This window comes from Staurois parvus, unplaced genomic scaffold (assembly GCF_062004578.1).
Source record: "Staurois parvus isolate SC_StPar_1 unplaced genomic scaffold, SC_StPar_1.0 ptg000538l, whole genome shotgun sequence".
Classification (NCBI taxonomy): Eukaryota; Metazoa; Chordata; class Amphibia; order Anura; family Ranidae; genus Staurois; species Staurois parvus.
The window spans coordinates 8,555,738-8,577,869 of NW_028318334.1; the positions used below are offsets into that span (position 1 = coordinate 8,555,738).

At 44.5% G+C, this 22,132-nt stretch overlaps 1 protein-coding gene across 3 annotated transcripts in view; it reads right to left on the reverse strand.

The window, feature by feature from the left end:
- FBF1 (Fas binding factor 1) overlaps positions 1-22,132 on the reverse strand; it is a 100,165-nt gene that overhangs the window by 9,245 nt on the left and 68,788 nt on the right. For all 3 annotated transcript variants that reach the window (XM_089690661.1, XM_089690660.1, XM_089690662.1), the window contains 7 exons: positions 20,193-20,332; positions 19,352-19,470; positions 19,143-19,265; positions 14,470-14,655; positions 12,474-12,650; positions 2,825-2,962; positions 1,702-1,819 (listed from right to left, as the gene is read on the reverse strand). In XM_089690661.1, the coding sequence (XP_089546787.1) occupies positions 1,702-1,819; positions 2,825-2,962; positions 12,474-12,650; positions 14,470-14,655; positions 19,143-19,265; positions 19,352-19,470; positions 20,193-20,332 (1,001 nt within the window). The remainder of the gene's footprint in view (positions 1-1,701; positions 1,820-2,824; positions 2,963-12,473; positions 12,651-14,469; positions 14,656-19,142; positions 19,266-19,351; positions 19,471-20,192; positions 20,333-22,132) is intronic.

Genomic DNA, 22,132 nt, shown 5'->3' on the forward strand with positions numbered 1-22,132 from the left:
TCAAGTGGTTAATTGCCATAATACTACCTCACAATTGTGTACAATGCAGGGCTACACCCACCAACCATGACAGGGTATATAATACCTGCTTGGGCTGCAACATGTGTATACCCCTGGCCATTGCAGCTAAAGGGGGTGCAGTTGGGGCAGGGATGTAAAAACACATCTTAACTATGGGGTTTTACCGTCCTCCAAACTGCAAATGTAAATGAAGCCTTACTGTTCTGAGCCCCCTATAAGGCTGCTTTCACACTGATGTGCTGCAGTTAACCTGCACTGTGGATGTATTTGTGACTTTCCTGGGTTAGCTGCGCTTTGCCATAGACTTTATTATATCCTGCAGGTGTGGTGCACTTTGTGAAAGCGCACCAAAACTCCTGCATTCAAACCCCCATGAAAGCTGCCGGTACACTGCACTACACCTGCAGTGTGGGTAAACCGCAGCACATCAGTGTGAAAGCAGCCCTATACTATTATGCCCAGTGTATTGCTTCACACTGACCTGAAGATCTCTTTTTTCCTGCTGCTGGCATCACTCTGGAGACCTCTAGCCAGGATAAGAGGTGGAGTGCAGTTGGTATCACTCTGCATGGGACAGGAGCCAGCACTACAGAGGAGGCATCGGCTTATGTGGTCTTGCTCCCTACTATAGCTCCAGCTTTACAAGTAGTCCCTCTGAATTGCACTCTGATGCTCTGGAATGGCGGGTCAGCAAGCCCAGACAGAGATCTACCAGTAACCTGTCCGAGATCTACTGGTAGATTACGATCTACAGTATGCTGACCCTCACTGTACACTATGCAATGCTTGCGCATAAGGAGCACTAATAGTGCCAACATGATAGTATACCTTAACAAGCAAGTCAACATCCACATTTACATCATAAATTGTTGAGTTGCTGAACAATTGCTGTATCATTCATACAGAAAAAGGGCCCATTCACATTTGTTAGTGGCAGTAATGCTTCTTTTCCTCACAGTGCATTGCAAAATGCATGCCAACTCCAATGTCGGAGAAAACAAAAATATCCTATATTTACACCTGGCATATTAGTAAATCACCAGATATGCTTATTTACCTGTCTTGAAGAACATTTGTGTTGTTCTGAAGCTGACCTCTATCCAGAAATATGTCACATATTAAAGCAACTCTATGTTGTTTAATACATTATTAAATGTATTTTTAAAATGCAAGCCTTGCAAGTGCAAGAATTTGACTTGGAATTACCCTTTTGCAATCTCTGGACAACAGAGCTAATACTGGGAGAGGAAGAAGCTGTACAAGGTGTATGCTAATCGAAGAGAGATGACAACAACAGGCTACTGCTTCTCCACACTGTCCAGTCACAGATTAGGGTGGGGAGGAGATCTGTAACTGGAAGTGAACCTGCAACAATTAAGTCCTCTCCTCTATCAAACACAGTTGTGCTGTGTGGCAGAGCTATGCAATTCTCAGGACCAAACAGACAGATATAAGGAATATTTGGAGTAGTGGGATCTTCAATTCACTTATCCGTATCTAAAGGCATGCAAGCGACGCTGTATTTCATACAAATACCTACATGTGAGCTGATTTTATATAGGCATGATGGTGTGAGATGTCAAGCTGTGGTGCATTGTCATGGTACAACAACTGATTATATGAGAGAAGTGAAGAGGCCCAGGATCTACAGAATCTTTGTACCGGTAGAGACTATCCTACCATTAAGATGAATGGATTCAGATACAGATGTTGCCTGTTGTGCTTCTGTTTGAATAGTGGGCAGTCCCTGGCGGAGCTGGTTCAACTGTCTTCTCTGATGCGCAAGATTCTTGCGTTCCTAAGATATGTTACAAGGAGGGGAAGATAATGAAAAACAAAATAAATGGCAGAACACAAATGCATAATTAAACACCAGGCATCAATCCTCCAAACAAAATGTCATTGTTTCTTAACCACTTGCCTACCGGGCACTTATACCCCCTTTGTGACCAGGCCAACTTTCAGCTTTCAGTGCTGTCGCACTTTGAATGACAATTGCGCGGTCATGCAACACTGTACCCATACTAAATTTTTATCATTTTTTTGGTGGTATTTACTCGCCACTGGGGGTTTTATTTTTTGCGCTATAAACAACAAAAGAGCAAAAATTATGAATAAAAAATGTTTTTCTTTGTTTCTATTATTAAATTTTGCAAACAGGTAATTTTTCTCCTTCACTGATGTGCGCTGATGAAGCTGCACTGATGGGCACTGATGAGGTGGCACGGATAGGAAGCACTGATGATGCGGTACTGCTGGGCACTGACTGGCGGCACTGATGGGTGGCACTGATGGGCACAGGTGGATGGCATTACTAGGCACTGATGGGCATAGGTGGGTGGAACTGCTAGGCACAGGTGGGAGGTACTGATCATCAGCGCACTGATAATCAGTGCCCTGATGATTGGTGCTGATCTGTCCTCTGACAATTGCCAGTTATCTGCAGTAATTTCCTCACACTGTGACAGCTTGATTAAAGTGCAGTTGATAACGAGTAACTGCATTTACCGGTGATCTGCTGTGTCATTGGACACGGCTGATCATGTGGTAAAAGGCTGCTGTGATTGGCCTTTTACCACATCATGTGATCAGCTGTGTCTGTAGGACACAGTGATCACGGAGATCGCCGGGGGCGCGCCGGAGGGCGTCTTCTGGGAGGAAATCATATGACATCCTCCCAGAACTGGCCAGCCGTAGCAAAGCCGTCATTCGGCTATCTGCGGTCGGCAAGTGGTTAAGCCAATATTTTCATAATATAGATTTTATTCATAGGAGGCTCCCTCTTGCAAAAAAAAATTCTTACCTCCATCAGATGTTGTTCCTGCTGTCTTAACCTCTCCAATTGTTGCTGAATGGCCCTCAGACGCTCTTGGTGTCCTGATTCCACCTTCTTTGACTCAGCTAAGGCATTTTCCCCTTCTTCTTGACGCTGCAAGGCCAGCTTAAAAAAAAAAAAAAAAAAAGACAAGCAGTACATTTAACATATTCCTACCACAAGATGGCACAGCAGCACTAGTTTCTAAGCAAAACTGATAAAGTCGATGCCTAGCCTGAAAAATTTCCTATATCCAATTATTAATAAGCTGTGGAACTCTCACGATATGTCTCTTGTGTTAGTTATTTATATTCTCTTAAAGTGAACAAAAAACAAAAAAAAAAAAAGCAAGCTCTAAACCTAACCACCTAAAACCTACTAAAGCCTCAAGGATCACATAAAGCAGTTGGTAAAAAAGAACCCGTCACATGCAGAGACACTAGTGAGGACTTAACAGAGTTGTTCCGGGCCCTATGTTTTGCAGTAGATGCCTTAAAGGACTCTAGCCTACAAATTTGTCGTTTTGCTCTGGTGTCTGTTCACATGCATAGGGTTCTGTGATTGAAGACCTGGTCTGCAGGACCGCCCTGTAAAAAAACGGTTAGCAGGTTTTCCCTTTCATGGGGAATGCCTGTTTGGTGTGGATGGTATATCCAAGAGACCTCTGGTGGAAAGCACTCCTTGCTGCTCAAAAAAGAAAATAAAAAAAGGGGCAAGCATCTGGCCTATAGAGGTTTTGCTACTCTGGCTCCTTTTCATCTAGGCAGTCCTTTTGGAGCTCTCAGGCGACTGCGACTAGAGGGAAAGTGCAGAATCAAGGGCAAAGGAGGCGCTGGGCAATTAAGTTAGCTAAACCAGATTCCAATTTCCTCTTCATTATGAAGAGGCGCCCACACTCCTGCAGGTGGGGGGGGGGGCTGCTGGCTTTTTCAGGAGCTTGACGGGAAGTGGTTTCAAACAATTGGATTCTTGCCATAGTCTTCTATGGGTACAGGTTTGAGGTTCAGGTTTTTCCTCATCCACGGTTTATGAGATTGAATGTACCTGTAGATTTGCAAAAAAGAGCTTCGCTGTTTCTAGAGCTTGGTCTACTACTGGCACAGGGGGTAATCCAGTCAGTTCTGTTGACAAAAAAAGATTCTTTGGCATCTATTCCTACCTCTTCATGATCCCAAACCCGAATGGGGATGTGCAGCCTATTTTGGATCTGAAGAGACTAAACAAGCTTCTCAAAGTCCAGTCTTTTCACATGGAGTCAGTGCATTCAGTCTAGCAGGGGGTCTTATTTGCATCACTTTTTCCCACACATCAAAAATTCCAACGTTTTGCTGTAGAGGTCCAGCACTTCCAATTTGTGGCCCTTGTTAAGAGTTCAGGGAGTTTGCTTCTGGGGTATTTAGATAACCGGTTGCTCAGAGAGAAGTTTACACATTGGTTGAAGAAAACCATGTCTGTCATGATTCAAACGCTGGAGGGTCTAAGCTGGATTCTCAATCTGGAAAAATTAGAGTTGGATCCAGCGCAGGGCAGTTCATCTCATGCTGTGTTACTGGACGAGTCAGCTGTGGGGGCTTCCAGTCAGAGTTCACATGCATGATGGTATGCATGTTTTTAAGCACATGACTGGAAAGTGTATAATAGTATTGAATATACTGCACTATATGAGCCTTTTCTTTTTGGGGATACACTGGAGAGACTGTAAAGAGGTTTAGGGAAGACACGGAGATGTTGGAGTGAAAAAAAAACTTTATTAGACCCATTGGTTGGTGTATGGGTCTAGAAATCTAGTAAGAATCTTTGAGATTGAATCCACTGGATATACTTACCGATTGATTGAACAAACAGCTACTTATATTTAAGCACTGGACTTTTGAGTTTACAATCTGACAATGCCACAGGTGGGGCTGCCCCGATGGAAATGGATCATATTCTGGCTTGGGCAGAGCATCATGTTCCGGCCCTATCAGCAGTACATATTCCGGAGGTAGAGAATTGACCAAATTTATGTCTTCCTGGCAGTGGAAGGTCCTTGGGAGCTTCCAGCCTGGCCGGATCTCTGGTCTCAGGGGCCAATCCTGCATCCTGCTTTACAGTCACTGGATTTGATGGCTTGGCTATTGAGACCCAGGGGCTGAAGGATTGGAGGAGTCGCTCACGTAGTCATATCTACATTGTTGAAGTCTAGAAAGTCTTCCTATAAACAAAACTGTCATAGGACTTATAGGTCTTGTGTTCTGGTGTGAGGCCGGGAAGTTTCTTCCCTTTAAATACATAATTGGTTGCATACTGGCTTTCCTCCAGTCGGGGGTAGAAATTAATTTGGCCTTGGTGGGCTCGTGAGCAGCAACCAAGATGGCTGCTTTGTAAATTAACTCCTCGGCCGCCGGACACATCGGACGATTTTCTCTCCTCAGGGGGGGTCCCCCTGTTTCCTCCCTGGCCCCCTGTCTCTCTGGTGCCCTGATGGGCAAAAAAACGCCGGCCGCCCGTGCCTCCAGCTCCCGGCAGGCTGCTCCGGAGTTTGCGGCTTACCCGCCGGAGATCGCGGCTGAAGCCGGGGCCTCGATTTTGGGCCGGCCGCCGCGGACTTCCAGGACCCCGGCCACGGGTTTGCGGCTCCCACCCGGGACCACAGATGGAGCCCCAGCCGCGATTTTGGGTCCCCCGCTGTCACCATCCATAGGTGGGTCGGACCCTGGCAGTGTAGAGGACCTGGCACCAGAGCCATCCCTGCAGTCTCCCATCCCATCTCTGCGGGATGCTGAGCTCCTGCGCCGATTCCAATGTATGCTGCAGTCCGAGTTGTCCTCCGCTACCTCCAAGCTGGCCGACCGTCTTTCGCAGGAGATTCGCGAGTTGGGCAACCGGACGAACGACCTCGAAGATAAGATGGACGCTGCGGCCACGGTCATGGAAAATCACGAACAGGATTTGTGCGACCTCAAGAAAGAATTGGCAGACGCGCTGCTACGGCTTGAGGATTTCGAAAATTGTTCCCGCCGTGGCAATCTGCGGTTAAGGGGTATCCCGGAAACGGTCGCGGATCTTACTTCCACTGCTACAGCTCTGTTTCAGGAGCTGACACCCGCTGTTCCCATTGACCGGCTTGAATTTGACCGCATACATCGTGCGTTGGGCCCCAGACGACCGGATGGGCCCCCGAGGGACATTATCATCAAGTTTACGTATTACCGCACTAAGGAAACTATCCTCTTGGCGGCCAGAAACAACCCTGACCTCAGCTTCCAGGGGCATCGCTACCAGCTCTTTGCGGACCTCTCTCAGACCACTCTTCAGAAGCGTCGCCAATTGAAGCCCTTCACTTCGGTCCTGGTGAAACACAGTATCAAATACGCTTGGGGCTTCCCGTTTCGCCTCACCTTCACCTACCAGGGCCGCAGTCATTCTGTGGCTACGCCGGAGGAGGCCCATTCTCTTCTGGAATCTTTACACCTTCTTTCGCCTGAGGCTGCGGATCGGAGCCCAGCTCATTCATCTGGATCCCCGGCAAGGCCGCTTCTTCCAAGCCGCATCTGGGAGCGGTCATCCAATAGGAAGAGGGCCCTCCCTCAGACCTCTTCACGATCAAGTCCTTCCTGTTCTTCTCCGGGCTGAAGATGTGTCTTGGACTTCCCATGTATCATCTCACCGATGGACTTCCTTGACGGGACCGTGAGTTTGGCCCTTAGGGCTCCCCCAGTTTGTCAGCATTACGGGTTGGGACTGCTCCAGTGTGCCCCCTTGGGTTCCTCCCCTGGTTGGGGGGGTCTCCTCATGGATTCGAGAATTATGACTTTCTGCTGCCGCAGCCTATTTTGGGCCTGGGTGATGGTATTCCGGTTTTTGTTGGTAGCACGGAGTGAGGGTTCCCTCTGGTTTCGGGGTGGGAGGTTGATCTGGTAGGCCCAGTTGGGTGGGAGGGGGTTAGCCCCATGGTTCTCTGAGTTGCTATGGGGAGGTCATCACGGTGGCCTAGCTCCTTTAGTTTTATTGCTTTGGTACCCCGTTCTATTGTGTTTAGTGCCTTGTTGCCCTTTTGCCCCCTGGGGACTTATGTTTCTGATGTTTCCATTTGCAGCCATGTGTCTGGTGGTAGAGCCACCCCTAACTGGTATCCTTCCTTTGTAGGATGCACGTCACCATTGGCGTGACACGATTGCACTATTGTATATTCTTTTTGTGTACTTTTCCTTCTTTCTTTCTTTGTTTTTTTTTCTCCTTTGTTTTTTTTTTGTTTTTGTTTTCTGCAGGGTTCCGGGACGCCACGGTCCGATCGCCATTGGGAGTGGAAATTGCTAGCTGCTTTAAGGTTTCTTCTGCTGAGCGCGTTGCCCTGATGCCGCCATGGCCTCGCCCCTTTTGAAAATTCATTCGCAAAATGTTCAAGGCTTTAATTCGCCTCAGAAGCGGGCTAAAGTTTTTCATCACCTCAAATCACAACAAATTGACGTGGTATGTTTACAAGAGACCAGGTTTTCTCAGTCCTCCGCCCCGCGTTATCTTTCACCTCACTATCCCACCTTTTACACGGCCTCGGCCCCTGAGAAGCGTCGGGGTGTCCTGATCGCTTTTAAACGCAATCTCCCCTTTGTTTGTGCTAGGAATATAGCGGACCCCACGGGCAGGTATCTGCTTCTGCAAGGCACCCTCTGGGATCAGGAGGTTACTTTTGTCTCTTACTACGCGCCTAATCGTTTTCAGGATAAATTCTTTTCACATCTTTGCACCATTGTTTCCCGACACTCCAAGGGTCTTCTTGTTGTTTTGGGGGATTCAAATGTTACTTTGGATTCCGCATTGGATAGGCGCTGCGCACGGGGGGCGGCCCCTTCTCATGACTTGGTGCTGGAGGAACGTATGCGCTCTCTCCTGCGGACAGCGGGGCTGGCGGACGTCTGGAGGGAGCTTCACCCAACGGAACGCGACTTTACATTCTATTCCAGTCCTCATGATAGTTTTTGTAGAATTGATCATATATTTATGCAGGTTCAGCAGCTTCCCTTGGTCAGGCGGATAACTATTCCCTCCTCGCCTTGGTCGGATCACGATCCCTTGGTACTTCTCCTTGCCCTCTCTGGGTCAGAACGGCGCCCTTTTCATTGGCGCATCAATGATTCTTTATTGACCACTCAGGCTACCTGCCAACAAATAGAATTTTTTTTACGAACATACTTCACGGAAAACGCGGGATCGGTCTCCTCGGCAGTGCCCCTATGGGAGACGCATAAGGCCACGGTGCGGGGTCATGTTATACAGCTGGCGGCGGTCCGGAAGCGGGAGCGGGAGCGCCGACTTTTGGAGCTTCATTCTCTCCTGGCCTCTGCGGATGCGCGTTGGAAGTCCTCTCCATCTGCGGCCCATAAACGCGCTCGGGACGCTCTGGCGGCAGAGTTAGACCTACTTGCCTCTTCAGAGGCGGAACGGGCCCTGCGTTGGACCAAACACAAATTTTATTCCTGTGCTAATAAGCCAGGCCCGATGCTGGCCAGGAAACTCAATTCTGTGGGGAAACCCCATAAACCGATTCGACTGCGACTTCCTACAGGTGGCTGTACTTCTAATCCCCAGCAGATTGTTTCCCGTTTCTCAGACTTCCTTGCACGCCTCTACGCTAAACCAGATCCCTTCCCCGTGGCTCAAGCAGAGGCATTCTTTCAAGATCTCCGACTTCCTGGGTTATCCGAGGCAGCACAGGTGGCACTCAACGCCGGTGTCACTGTACCAGAAGTGCTCCAAGCTATCAAATCTTTACGGTCCACCGCGGCCCCAGGTCCCGACGGCTTTTCCGGTCTTTATTATAAGAAATTCTCAGCCTTGTTGGCGCCCTTTTTGGCTGAGTATTTTAATGCGTTACGACAGGGCTCCTCGCCCTCCCCAGATGCGCTTAGAGCGCATATCGCCATGATTCCTAAGACGACCGATGATGTACAGGAACCGCAAGCCTTCCGGCCTATTTCTCTTCATAATGAAGACCTGAAGATATTGGGCAAGATTCTTAGTTTCCGCATTAATAAATATTTGCGTAGCCTGGTCCACAGGGACCAGGTAGGGTTCCTCCCCGGGAGGCAGGCGGGTGATAACGTTCGTAAGGTGGTCCATCTTATACATTTTCTGCAACAGCGGAAAATCCCGGGATTCTTACTGTCTTTAGACATATATAAAGCCTTTGATTCTCTATCCTGGGAATATCTGCAGTTTGTGCTGTCTCGTTGGGGTTTTGGGGATTCTATTCTTTCTTGGATTCAGGCCTTGTATTCTTCTCCTTCGGCCTCCGTCAAATACGCTGGGTATTTTTCAGATCCCTTTCCTATTGGGCGAGGGACGAGACAGGGTTGCCCCCTGTCCCCAGCGCTCTTTGTCCTGGCGCTTGAGCCGTTGGCTTTGGCGCTTCGGACCGATTGCAATGTATCGGGGGTTCCTTACGCGGGACAGGAATTCAAACTGAACCTTTTTGCGGATGATGCCCTCCTGACTCTTACTAACCCCCTGACAACGCTTCCTAATTTGCAACAGGTTCTTGAGCGCTTCTCCTTGATTTCGGGTCTCCGTATCAACTTGGATAAGACTGTCGCCCTCAATATTACTTTGGCTTCAGATTTAGTTTCGCGCCTACAATCCCACTTCCCTTACAAATGGGCTTCCTCTTCTCTTGAATACTTAGGCATTCGCTTGACCCCCACTTATGACTCCTTGTTTGCTGCGAATTACTATCCATTGCTTAGCTCTCTATCCTCTCTTATGCATTCTTGGCAATTTCCGCACCTGTCTTGGATAGGACGGGTTAATTCGGTGAAAATGACCATCTTGCCGAAATTGTTGTATTATTTTCGCACACTCCCGGTGCAGGTTCCCCCTCATTTTCTTCGGTTGCTTCAGGCGAAGTTAATGCGTTTTATCTGGGCCGATAAGCACCCCAGAGTATCCAAAAATACGCTTTTTGCCCATAGACTTCAGGGTGGTCTTGGGGTGCCTAATGTGACTAAGTATTATCAAGCGAGCCAGATTGCCCCGCTGTCTATGTTGCACGCCTCTTCCAACGTCCCCCTCTGGGTCCTGTTGGAACTACCTAATTGTGCCCCTATCGCACTGTCGACGCTTCTATGGCTTCCCCCTGCCCTGCGCCCTATGGCACTGAGTCCGATGTTAGTTCATGGCCTACAAGTTTGGGACTCGGTGCGTTACTCTGGTGGTCTGATGTCACCTTTTCTGCCTTTGCTCCCAATTATTAACAACCCTTTTTTCCCGCCGGGTTTGGATCACCCAGGGGCGTTTTCTTGGTGGGTGACTAATGGTTTTTCGCAGGTGCGACACTTTTTGATTTTTCGGTCCTTTCCCACCTGGGACTCTCTTCGGGAATCCCGGAATATCCCCTCGGCGGAATTTTTTCGATATCTTCAATTGCGACACTGGCTGCTCTCGCTGCGGGGTACTTCTGCGTTCCCGTACCAGAAATCTGCCTTTGAACAGCTCTGCCAACTGCGTCCGGGCGCTCCGGGCCTTATATCCCTTCTTTATGCAGCTCTGAACAGACGCTCGTCGCATACTTCTCTTTCATATGTTGTTCAGTGGGAGCGCGACCTGGGAGTGGCTGTGGATCCGGAGGACTGGAATAAGGCCTGGTCACTCATAGCTAAATGCTCATTTAATACGACCACACTGGAGGCAGCCTATAAGGTATTGTTTCGTTGGTACTGGGTTCCGGCTCGGCTGGCCCGGGCTAACCCTGCCTGTAGTGATCAATGTTTTCGGGGTTGTGGTCATCGTGGTGATGTATTACATATCTGGTGGTCATGCCCGAGACTGTTTCGTTTTTGGTCTCGTGTATTTGGCCTCCTTTTCACCTTGTTCCATCTCTCCATACGCCGGGATGCTCGGTATGCCTTGCTTCATTGCCCCATACCGGGCCTCTTAGCTCACCAGCAGAAGTTGGCTTCCTATCTGTTTTTATCCGCCACTAGGACAATTGCTCAGGCCTGGAAGAGTCCGTTTGTCCCTCTTCAGGGGGTGCGGGATCGTATGACCACTATGATGCTCAACGAACAGATGTCGAGTATCCGCAACGACTCCCAACGTAAATTTTTGAAAATATGGGAGCCGTGGTTGCAATATGCCCTTCCCTCACTCCCCCCGGCTAGTCTGGGGATGTAATGGCGTTCGGTATTGGCGCTCTTGAATCCCTGCTCTTTGCCCCCCCACCCCCTTTTTTTTTTTTTTTTCTTTTTTTCTTTCTCTCTTTTCTTTTTTCTCTCTCTCTCTGGTTTTGGTGTGACTGGACAGCTGCATTTAATTGTTATAATCAGTTACATTACTGTTTTGTACCTTATGTGCCACTGATAGCCCCTGCGTGGGCGTACCTTTTGCCCTGTTGGCATTAGAGCATTGTTTTTCCTTTTTTTTTTATTTTGCATTTTGTTTATCTGTGCAATTGATAGCCCCTGCGTGGGCGTGTTTTATTGCCTCTGTTTATACTGTTTAAAAAATTTAATAAAGACCATTGAAATAGAAATTAATTTGGCCTTAAAATACAGTTTTGCCAGATATTGGCATTGGCAGTTTTTACCAGAGACCAATTGCTTCCTACTCATGGACAGACATTTTTATGCAGGGGGTAACCTGTATGGTTCCACTGTTAAGTCTCTCCTGTGTCCATGGGCCTTAAGTTTGGTCTTGTCTGCTTTGCAAAAAACACATTTGGAACCAATCTGTGAAATTACATTAGTCCTGTTGGGTTTTTATACTTACCTGTAAAATCCATTTCTTGGAGAATATCATGGGAAACAGAGGTCCTTTTCTCTCTTTTGGGGGTTCATGGCTTAATACAAAACTGAGATAATTCCTGTATGGGGTGGACTTACTGTTTTGGCCAGTGTCCATTCACCTTTAATGGGTGCATAACCCAGGTAGTCATAATTTATGGCCTGCATTGTGTCCTGTGATGTACTCCAAAAAATGGATTTTACAGGTAAGTACAAAAATCCAAATATTTCTTTCTATGGTTTCTTGTCCTGATGATAACATTCTAAAATAAAATTGTATCTATAATTTGATGAGAGTATTCACAAACTTCAGTTCCCAAGGATGTGTTGCTATGGTTTTAGCACTGAAAAGCTATACAGCAGGTAAAATAAGTATTGAACACGTCACCATTTTTCTAGGTAAATATATTTCTAAAGGTGCTTCTGAAAGCAATGCCATCAGTATGTTTTGCAACAATAGCGTTGTGAAGGTCTTCAGAGAGCTCTTTGTGTTTGCCCATCATGAGATGTTTCTTGTTTGACACCTTGGTAATGAGACCCCTTTTTATAGGCCATCATTGGAGACTGAACCAGCTGATATTAATTTCCACTGACAAGAGGCAGCATTGCTTTCTAATTACTGATAGATTTCAGCTGGTGTCTTGGCTTTCCATGCCTCTTTGCACCTCCCTATCTTCATGTATTTAATACTTTTTCCCGTGTTATGCCATTTTATTACATATAACTTAATTTCTGAACTTGTTTTGGTTTCTTTGTATGTATTGATTGCATGGGTTATTACTGACATGTGGTGACAATTTCATGTCAATAGCACCTTTAGAAATATATTTACCTAGAACAATGGGGACATGTTCAATACTTATTTTGCCCGCTGTATGTACCTTGCTCATGCTTTCTACTTCCTCCGCTCGCTGGCGCACACGCATAGCGGTAGCATACACCCGATCCTTCTCAAGTCGCAGCTCATGCCTCTCTTTCTCTAGCGCCTCCCTGGCTGCAGCCAGCTGCTCTTCTTTGTTACGCAGTTCGGTGGCCTGTACCTTCAGATCTGCCTGTTCCTGAAGGAGGAGAAAAGTACACCAATACATACTGTACATTTTATATTTTAACAAAGAAGTTTAGTAAACACTTAAACAATTAGCTATTTCAGGCTATGTTAAAGTAAAAAAAATGGCAGCAGTCACAGCTCTAGCTTAAACAGAACATAGGCAAGAATTGAAAGATAAAAAAAAGCTGCATACTCAGTAGGTAATTACATCAGCTGTGACCCAAAAAAGACAAAAATTAGGTGCCGCTCAGGTAGAGAGGTGAAGTCCAAACTAGACCGCTGTCAGTGCTGGCAGGGATAGGGTGCTTGTCCTAGCTCCATGCTGCAGCAATGTCAGAAGGAAAGATCCATAAGCTGTGCATCAAAGGCAGACCCATGTGCATGAGGCAAGATGATGGCAGGTGGTGTGGCCCGGCTGGAGTCTGGGCTGAGGCTGCCATTCATCGTACCTCATGCACATGGGTCTGCCTTTGATGTGAGGCTTATTGATCCTTCCTTCTAATTAAATCAACTGTTGAAAGTGCTTAAAACTGAGCATGTTACATTGGTTGTAAACCCTTCCATATACCCAGTGAAGTGACTGGCCTCAGGTGATACACAGAGATGAAACAAATCATCCTATATAATTACCTGTTTATTTACAGTCTTCTTTTCTCTACATCTGTTCAAAGTGCTGAATTTATAAAGCTTGAAAGAGTTCCGAAAAAAAAAGGGGGCGGAGGGCTGAAGTTCCACTCTGCAGAGCGCTCAGTGAGGAGAGTTCTGACAGCTGATTGGAGGAATAGGACACACCCCCTCCTACTTGATAAAGCGCATGCGCGTGAAACATGTTGTCCCGGGAACCGGCCTCTTCCTTCTAAAGCTGCGGCTCCAGTGAGAGTCCCACCCCCTCCGTCTCTCCACATCGTGGTGACGTCATCCGGGACACTGGGACGTCGGATACACGTGGTTCCTGCACTGACAGGCATTCTACTCTCCACTGCTTCCCTCTGAGTGGACGGGCCGTCCATCTTGGAACCTGGCTTCTTAAAGCCACAGGCTGGTTATCTATTTTTTACCATATGAATTATTAAAGGCACACCTCCATATAAGATGTATTACTTTTATAACAAAACTACACAGCGCCTGGCTCCTGTTCATACACCCCGTCTCACAGGAACAGAGCTGAGGCTGTCAATCTACTGGAGGTCCCTCCCCTGCCACCATTTTTCTCTTGGTGTCAGGAAACCTTGTCAGCAGTTATTCATGGTGATAGCAGAGGAACAAAGTAGCAGACAGAAATGACACCTAGTGCTCTGGATTGAGACACACACTATAGAGGTATATGCTTTGTTCATACTGCATGTCTGCGGTTTACAACTACTTTAATGCTCAATGTATCTGTGTACAGACAGGCACACATGAATTGATCTGAAGACATACACAGGTACTTGCACATACTACTTTTTACATACTTGTAAGAAGTGACATATAGCTACAGTGATTTACGTGTAGCTTTAAATATTATAAGCCATTGATTTACTGAAAAACTCTGCTCTGTGAAATGACTACATCACAGACTCTGAACAGTCACATACGCTTCAGTATAACAGATGTGCCATAGAATCGCAAAATGGGAAAAACCAAAAGTGATGTGACATCTACTGTAACTTGCTTATGGACGAGAGATGATAACCAACTGCACCAACTGCCTTTCTTAAAAATAAAAAAAAATCAAGTATGTTTTTCCTAATACACATTAAATATATTTCATTATTAAAAATAATAAAAGACATCTATAAAGGTAACAAGCTAGAGTCCTCAGATATGGTTCTACCAATACTATATACCTTAGTGAGGCTGATAAGAGCTCCCTCTCTCTGAGATTCGGCCATTTTCGCTTTGGTGATCTCATTCTCTGCCCGCTCTTTCCTCAGTTTCTGTTGGGTGTGAAGCTCAGCCCACTCGGCAGCAAGCTTTCTGCGTTCTTCTGCACAACGTGTCATAACGGACTGTTGTTCCTCCAGTAGAGCGCTCTGTACATAGGTTAATAGGTAAACTGTGATTTGATGCTGAAAACCCATAATACACAAATGTGCCAACAATAAAGATACACGGAAAAAGTCAGCATCATAAAACTTTTTTTATGCAACACTCACACTCATCAAAATCTCAATAGGCCATTGTTTATGGGGTGCCCCCTTTATTGCAGTCTGTTTCAAGAAAGAAAAGAAACACAAGCTCCCCTGGTGCTTCAGCAAGTGATCCTGTTTTGCTTGGAGGTATTAAAGTGTTACTAAACCCAGATCCCTGCATTCACTATATCTGATTGTCCCACAGTACACAGAACATGGAAATGCAATTATTTTAGTAAATATAAACTGCTTAATACCCTTTCTCATCAATAATATATAGGACTCTGGTGACTTCTATCAGTGTCCAGCTGAGCACTGGTTAAATCTGTAGGAGGAGTTTTCATTCTCCTCTGACTATCTTATGGGGCTGCATGACCCTGTCCCTCTGTCCGGACAGCGCTGATTGGCCCTGTGCTGATCACATGAAAAAAAAAAAAAACGCTCTAGCAATACATACCAAACAGAGCATGTGCAGACTTGCCACTGCTGCTCTGTACTATGGTAGATGGATTGGGGACAGCAGAAGAAGGGGAGGATCAAAGAAGACAGGATCAAACATCCTCTTTACACAATGTGGAGGACCAACATCTGACCTCTGTCTGAACAGTGCTGATTGGCCCTGTGCTGATCACATGCAGAGGTCAGATGTGGATCCTCCACATTGTGTAACGAGGATGTTTGATCCTATCTTCTTTGATCCTCCCCTTCTTCTGCTGTCCCCAATCTATATAGCATATTACAGAGCAGCAGTGGCAAGTCTGCATATACTCTGTTTGGTGTGTATTGCTAGAGCATTTTTTTTTTTGCATGTGATCAGAACAGGGCCAATCAGCACTGTTCAGACACTCTCCCAAGAAAAAAAAAAACCTCTCTAGCAATACACACTAAACTGAGCATATGCATGTGGCTACAGGTTCAGTCTTTTGTCTTATCAGGTGAACATTTGAAGAAGAGGGGCAGAGAAGACAGGATCAAACAGCCTTTTTACACAATGTAGAAGATTAACCCCTTGAGTATAGATTAACCCCTTGGTACCACAGTGAGTATAACAAGCATGCTTTGCTGCATATACAGACTGATTTTACGGTTGTGGTTTAGTAACACTTTAATGGGATGATCTAGTGAAAGTTGTGAGGATATTAGGTACTAGAAAGCACATCTACTGTGCCCTTGTCAATGGAAGTAGCAAAAGGTGTTAACGGAGTGGGACCTGGAAGATGAAGGTGATCGCTGTAGTAGCAGAGACTACTACAAACATTTTCAGCTGCCACAGGGATCCCACAAGTATGGAAAAAGAATACTTACTTTGGTCTAAGCTGGACCAAATGCAACTATACTATAAAATTCATACCTGGAATTCAGGTTTAATAAAGAAGAATTCTGTTTTTACTAGCAAAGTACAAAACACAGCCATATCATGTGACAGTTTTTACAGCAACACTGAAATGATTATAAATTATACTCCTTTACGCAGGCACATTCCACATTTATAGGTACTCTCTGCCACCATGTAAAGTCAATGACTCAAAAGTCTGCCACACATTCATATCTGTGTTATGGCTACACTGGTGTGTGTGTCTTCCAGCCAATATATAAAGGATAAATCATGTATACATTGTTGGCAGAGCATATGTAAACAGACTGCTGACACATGGTAGAAGACATAAAACACCTTCATTATAACCAGAGGAATGCAGTCTATAAGTGCATAACAAAAACAGAGCAGAGTATGGTTTATTGATCTATGGAGCACACGGCAGAACATGTTAATGGAAACAGCTCATTAAACTGTGCTATGGAGTGACTTCTACTGGGATTTATTGGGAAGGCAGAGGGATAAGCGATCTACTTAACCTTGGCAGTAAAACTGGAGTGCACTGTCACATAAAGAATACTGCTGAAAACATTTTGGAATGCGTTGGTATATATAACATGACTCCAATACTGTCCTCAATTCACAGACTTAAATTTATTATGCCATATATATTTTGTCAGTGAAGGCCCAGTTCATTTTTGCTTCACCTATTATTTAAGTTCTTGGATTGCATCCTGTTCGCCATGTACTGGAAATGATGCTGAAGAAGCTATGTTAGGATGCTTCACCCTATGCGTTTTGTCGATTGGGCGTCATCAGGGATGTACTAATGACATCCAACTGACGAAACGCATTAGGGAGGAGCATTTTACACCAGTTCCACTGGATCATTTCCGGTACACGAAACCCAGGATGTGTTCCAAGAATGGCTAGAGAACATCCTCATATTTGTAATGCTTTGTTTCTTTACCCATTGATGTATTTGCATTAATATTTTTTTTATGAAATTTTAAATAAAGCAGTATTACACAATCTTACTGGCAACTCCCGTTTCTTTCCAAAACTTTGTGGTCACTACCCACTGGAGAGGTGAAGGAGTGGTATACTAACCCCCTCAGAGGGCCATATTCAAGGTTGGAGATAAACTATTGACGGAACCATAGGATGGGAGTTTGTGCGCGTAGAAGGTGCCACTTATTGATTTAAGGGATCATACATATCCAGTGAGGGAGTTTGATACCGGAGGTGAAGGAGCACGAGTGTGATCACAAAGTACAAGAAGATTCTGCACTTTGCACAATTTTTGGACCCATTATTTGGGACTTTATTGTTTCCATTTTGCATACATATTTTGCCACATATTGAGTTTATACACATATATATTTTTATGTTTCTGGAATATGGAAGAGGGAGAGGTCTTACATTAGTCTTGTAGTAAGGTCACACCTTTATTTAGGTTCCAAGTGAACATACATTTGGCTGGTTTTGTTAGCACAGTGGACACTATTGAGCAATAATATGAATGGGAGGTGTATTGTAGTGTTTGATTGAAGAGGGAGGTGTATTATAGTACCTGATTATATAAATTGTGTTTTTTGCTTTATTTAGTACTGCCCTCTATTTACATTTATGCATCTTGGATTTTCACAGATTTTTGAATTTGGAACAGATTGCTTTGGCTTACATTTGAAAAAAAAAATGTGTTACCAGGACTATATAAAAATCAACATAAAACTTTAATAACACATTTTGTTACAAGAGTTCTGGATAGAATGGGCATAAGTTGGAACCCCGATCATATTTTTGTTTATATCCCCATTGGGAAGATTCTCCTATATGTTCACCAGGGCAGAATTAAGCAGAATCTTTAATGGGGACACAAAGAACAAAAAAGCATTTTAGTTTAGTGAGCAAAGAAAGGTTAGAATTTGAACCTTTGTCAGGTTTCTACTGTTGACTCTATCACTAAGATTGGAATTCAGTAGACAGCAATAGGAGCTTCTAATCCATCTCTATTTTACCCAGGATTCAAAATAAAAAAAAGATGCGTAGTTGGACTTTACCGAAGATCAAGCACAGAAATGTTGTTATCAATAGAGTTCCTGAGAGATTTACAATAATTCAAATGCAGAAACATCAGACTGACCCTTAAAAGATTTAATGTGTTAAAAGCCTGTCACCAAATTCCAGGTAAAAGCACATAAACAGGTATTTCAAAAACTTACCTGAAGTGTTCTTCTTTTCCATACCATTGTTTTTTTAATCATTGCAATGTGTTCATAAATCTGCTAGCAAATTTGACTATTCCAGGAGGAGTCAATTGCTTATTACTTTCTGTACTGGCCGAGTCTCCCCTCCAAACCCCCCCCCCCCCCCCCATTACCGCTGTACATAACCTTTCTGTAGTTCTGGGGAGAGGAGCAAAGAGGAATACTACAGAGCAGGGGTGTCAAACCGATGGCCCTCTAGCTGTTGTGAGATTACAAGTCCCATCATGCCTTTGCCTGTGGGAGTCATGCTTGTAACTCAGCCTTGCAATGCCTCATGGGAACTGTAGTTCCGCAACAGCTGGAGGGCTGCCAGTTTGACACCTGTGCTATAGAGTTTCACTTGATTGGCAAATCTAAAGGCTGCTGACATCATATCCAAGATGGCTGCACTGATGCCTCCTGGGAAGGAAACATCATCAATGCCTTTAGGAAGATCTTGCAAAATGTCACAGTGTTGTCATACTGCACATGAGCAAAAGGAAGTGCATGACGCCATGCGCTTCATGTCACGCATGTGGTGTGAGACAACACAATCATTTGTTGTTTTTTTCATTTTTTTAAACAGACAAATGTAATGTTGTATGGCCCAATGCTCAATTTTCCACACAGGCCATACAACTATATTACGAGCTAACCTTGGACACACATTTTCAAAATGGTGGTGTGGGAGCAGGGGCACAGGGAACAGAGAGGCAGCCTATCAACTAGACGGTCTGGCAACAGGGTTTTTAACTGTAAGTTGACTGCTATTTATACAGATGATAAAACAGTTTCTGAATCCAGGTGACAAAATAGTTTCTGACCTTTGCCCTCTCTAGCTCTTCTCTCTCCTGGGATATCTGTTGGGTCATTATTCTCTTTTGTTCCTCTAGAGAGCGCTGTAGCGAGTCTATTTTGGCATGTTCTGCAGACACCCTCCAACGTTCCTGTGGAAATAAAATGTTGGTAAGCCAACATATATAGCACAAGCAAGGCAGAGAACAGTGACCAGACACCAAAATGCCATTTCTACCTGTTCCAGCTGGCGGCTCTGCTCACTCAGTCTAGTCTCCATGTTGGTGATGATCATACGCAAGCTGTTCCGTTCCTCTTCCATATCTTTCTGCTGCCGTGTCAAACGCTCCTGTAACGCTGAATCAGAAAACAGGGACATTTGAATCTGATGAAAATATCAGAATTACTTCAAAGGAATTTTGATTTTACATCTGTAGATCAGTGTTTCTCAAGCTTTTTTCCAGTCAAGGCAACCTTTAAAATTATGGACAGTCCTGAGGCACCCTTTAAAATGATGGACAGTCTTGAGCCTCAAGACTGTCCATAATTTTAAAAGCGCACCCAATTCTAAAATGTGAAAAACTATTCTAATAGTTTTATAGAACACATCCACATATGTAGGACACCCAACATTAGAGGTGATTTACTCTTCCAAAGCCAATACACTTTTGCACACTGGTACTGACTAGTATTGAAATGTTTTTCTTCTCCCTCACTGAGCTAATTTGACCCCAGCAACTGATGGAGAGGGGCAGGGGAGGGTCAAACTAGGATGGTGTGCAGGCAGCTAACATCCTCCTTATCAATGGATGATGTCATTGGTTGTCAGGACACCGGCGGCTAGAAGGTCGTAATAGTGCTAATGAAAACCTGTGGCTTTGTGTAACTAGAAGGCAGGCTTGTTCCACCCGCTGGCTTGTATACAAGTTTTGGGTAATTTTAGACATTTTGCCAAGGCACCCCTGAAGAAACCTCAAGGCACCCCTGAAGAAACCTCAAGGCACCCTGGTTGAGAAAGGCTGCTCTAGATAACAGTGTATTGTGAATATTGGCCATAGTATGCACGATTGGTATTATACCTCGAAGCTGTCCCTCCCTCTGTCTTGCTCCAAGTTCTATCTCCTGGGAAGTGTTCATCTGGGTGTTCTCCACTCGCACAGACAGATCACTCAGCTTATAAGAAAAAGCCTCCATCTGTTCAATGACTCCATTTAATGACCTGAAAAAAAGACCACACAATAGTGACCATCATGAAAGTACAACATGGAAGAATAATGGAAATAGTCATATGAAAAACATAAAACAAAGGTAAGACGGCTCTCTGCAGAGGTCTGGTATGGATTTGTGGAGATTATTGCTCCCAAGATTTGCAAGATCGAATAAAGGCAAGGGTTTGGATTCTTAAAAAGAACACTGGAAAAAAAAATATCAGTTACATAGTTAGTCTGGCTGAAAAAAAAGACAAAAAGTCCATCCAGTTCAACCATTAAAAAAAAAAAAAAAAAAAGTTCTAATCCTATACCCACAGTTGATCCAGAGGAAGGCAAAAACCAGCAAAGCATGATCCAATTTGCTCCTACAGGGAACAAATTCCTTCCTGATCCCCCGAGAGGCAATCGGATATTCCCTGGATCAACTTTACCTATAAATGTTAGTATCCAATCTCCTTGGTTAAAAAAGAAAGTTGACCATACAGGATCTGGTCATTCCCATCCACATAAACTAAGGGGGTTCCCATTTTAACCAAAAGACTATAAAGCATGTCCTGTTCAAAGGATCTTTACAAGAAGGGCCCCCAGATGGATGAGGATGTTAAATTCTTCAGAAAGCAGGATTGCTATAATTGGGCAATGGTCTTTGAGAAGTCCCCGAGTGGTGTCACAAGGCTGCAGGGTAATTTCAGAAACGACTGTTCTCATTATAAATCTCCTGCCTGGAGTTTGCATGTTCTCCCTGTGCCTGCGTGGATTTCCTCCAAGTCTCTGGTTTCCTCCCACACTCCAAGGACATGCTGGTAGGTTAATTGGATCCTGTCTAAATTGGCCCTAATATGTGTATGAATGTAAGTTAGGGACCTTAGATTGTACACCCCTTGAGGGTTAGGGACTGATGTGAATGTACAATATATATGTAAAGCGCTGCGTAAATTAACAGCACTATATAAGTACCTGAAATAAATATCTGGAACTACTAAGTACTACTACCCTGCAATGAGCTGACAATGGCCAAAGAAACTTAATTTCAAACAATCAGAAGGGAAGGAGAAAAAACCTGATCATGTAACTGAAAGGCACTTTCTTCAAAGAGGCAGAAATAAACAATGTATGGCCAATAATATATGGTTTATTAACATTTACTTTTTTTCAACCATGTATATGCAAATGTTAGAATTAAGGCCAAGCTTTTGGCAGAGAATAGCCCTATTGTTCTCATACTTCTCTCATGACTGATGCCCTTCAAAGTAATGTAAAGCTGCTGCAAACCTGGATAAATGATTTCCAGCAGAAACATCAAACAATAAAAAGCTGAAGTAATATGCAAATCTCAACTATTCTTGTAAGGGTCCCTGCACACTGGCCTTAATAAAAACAAACAAAAAAAAATGCTTCTACAGGAGTTTTGCCTTTTTTTATCCTGCCTGTAGAAGCAGCTCAATGTTATCCAATGTGTCCATGCACATTAGAGCATTTAGAGGCATTTTTCAAGAGAATAGTTTAAGAGCCATAAAAAAACCCAACACAAGTGCATTTTTGAGAGGAGTTTTCAAGCAGAAAAAACACTAAATTCACATAAATGCAGCATTAGGACACATTCAGGGTTTTCAAATGTTTTGGAAAAAACACCTATAAAAGCAAATGCCCATAAACTCTTCTAAACGTTTGTGCAATAGGAGCTACTATGAGCATTTTTTATGCTGTTTTTTTCTGCCAGAGGTTCTTGCATTTTTTTTTCTGCTCCTAGTATGCATAGACCCTAAAAGTCAAGCGTGGTTTTACTCGGAGCCTCCTTATTGGTTAAT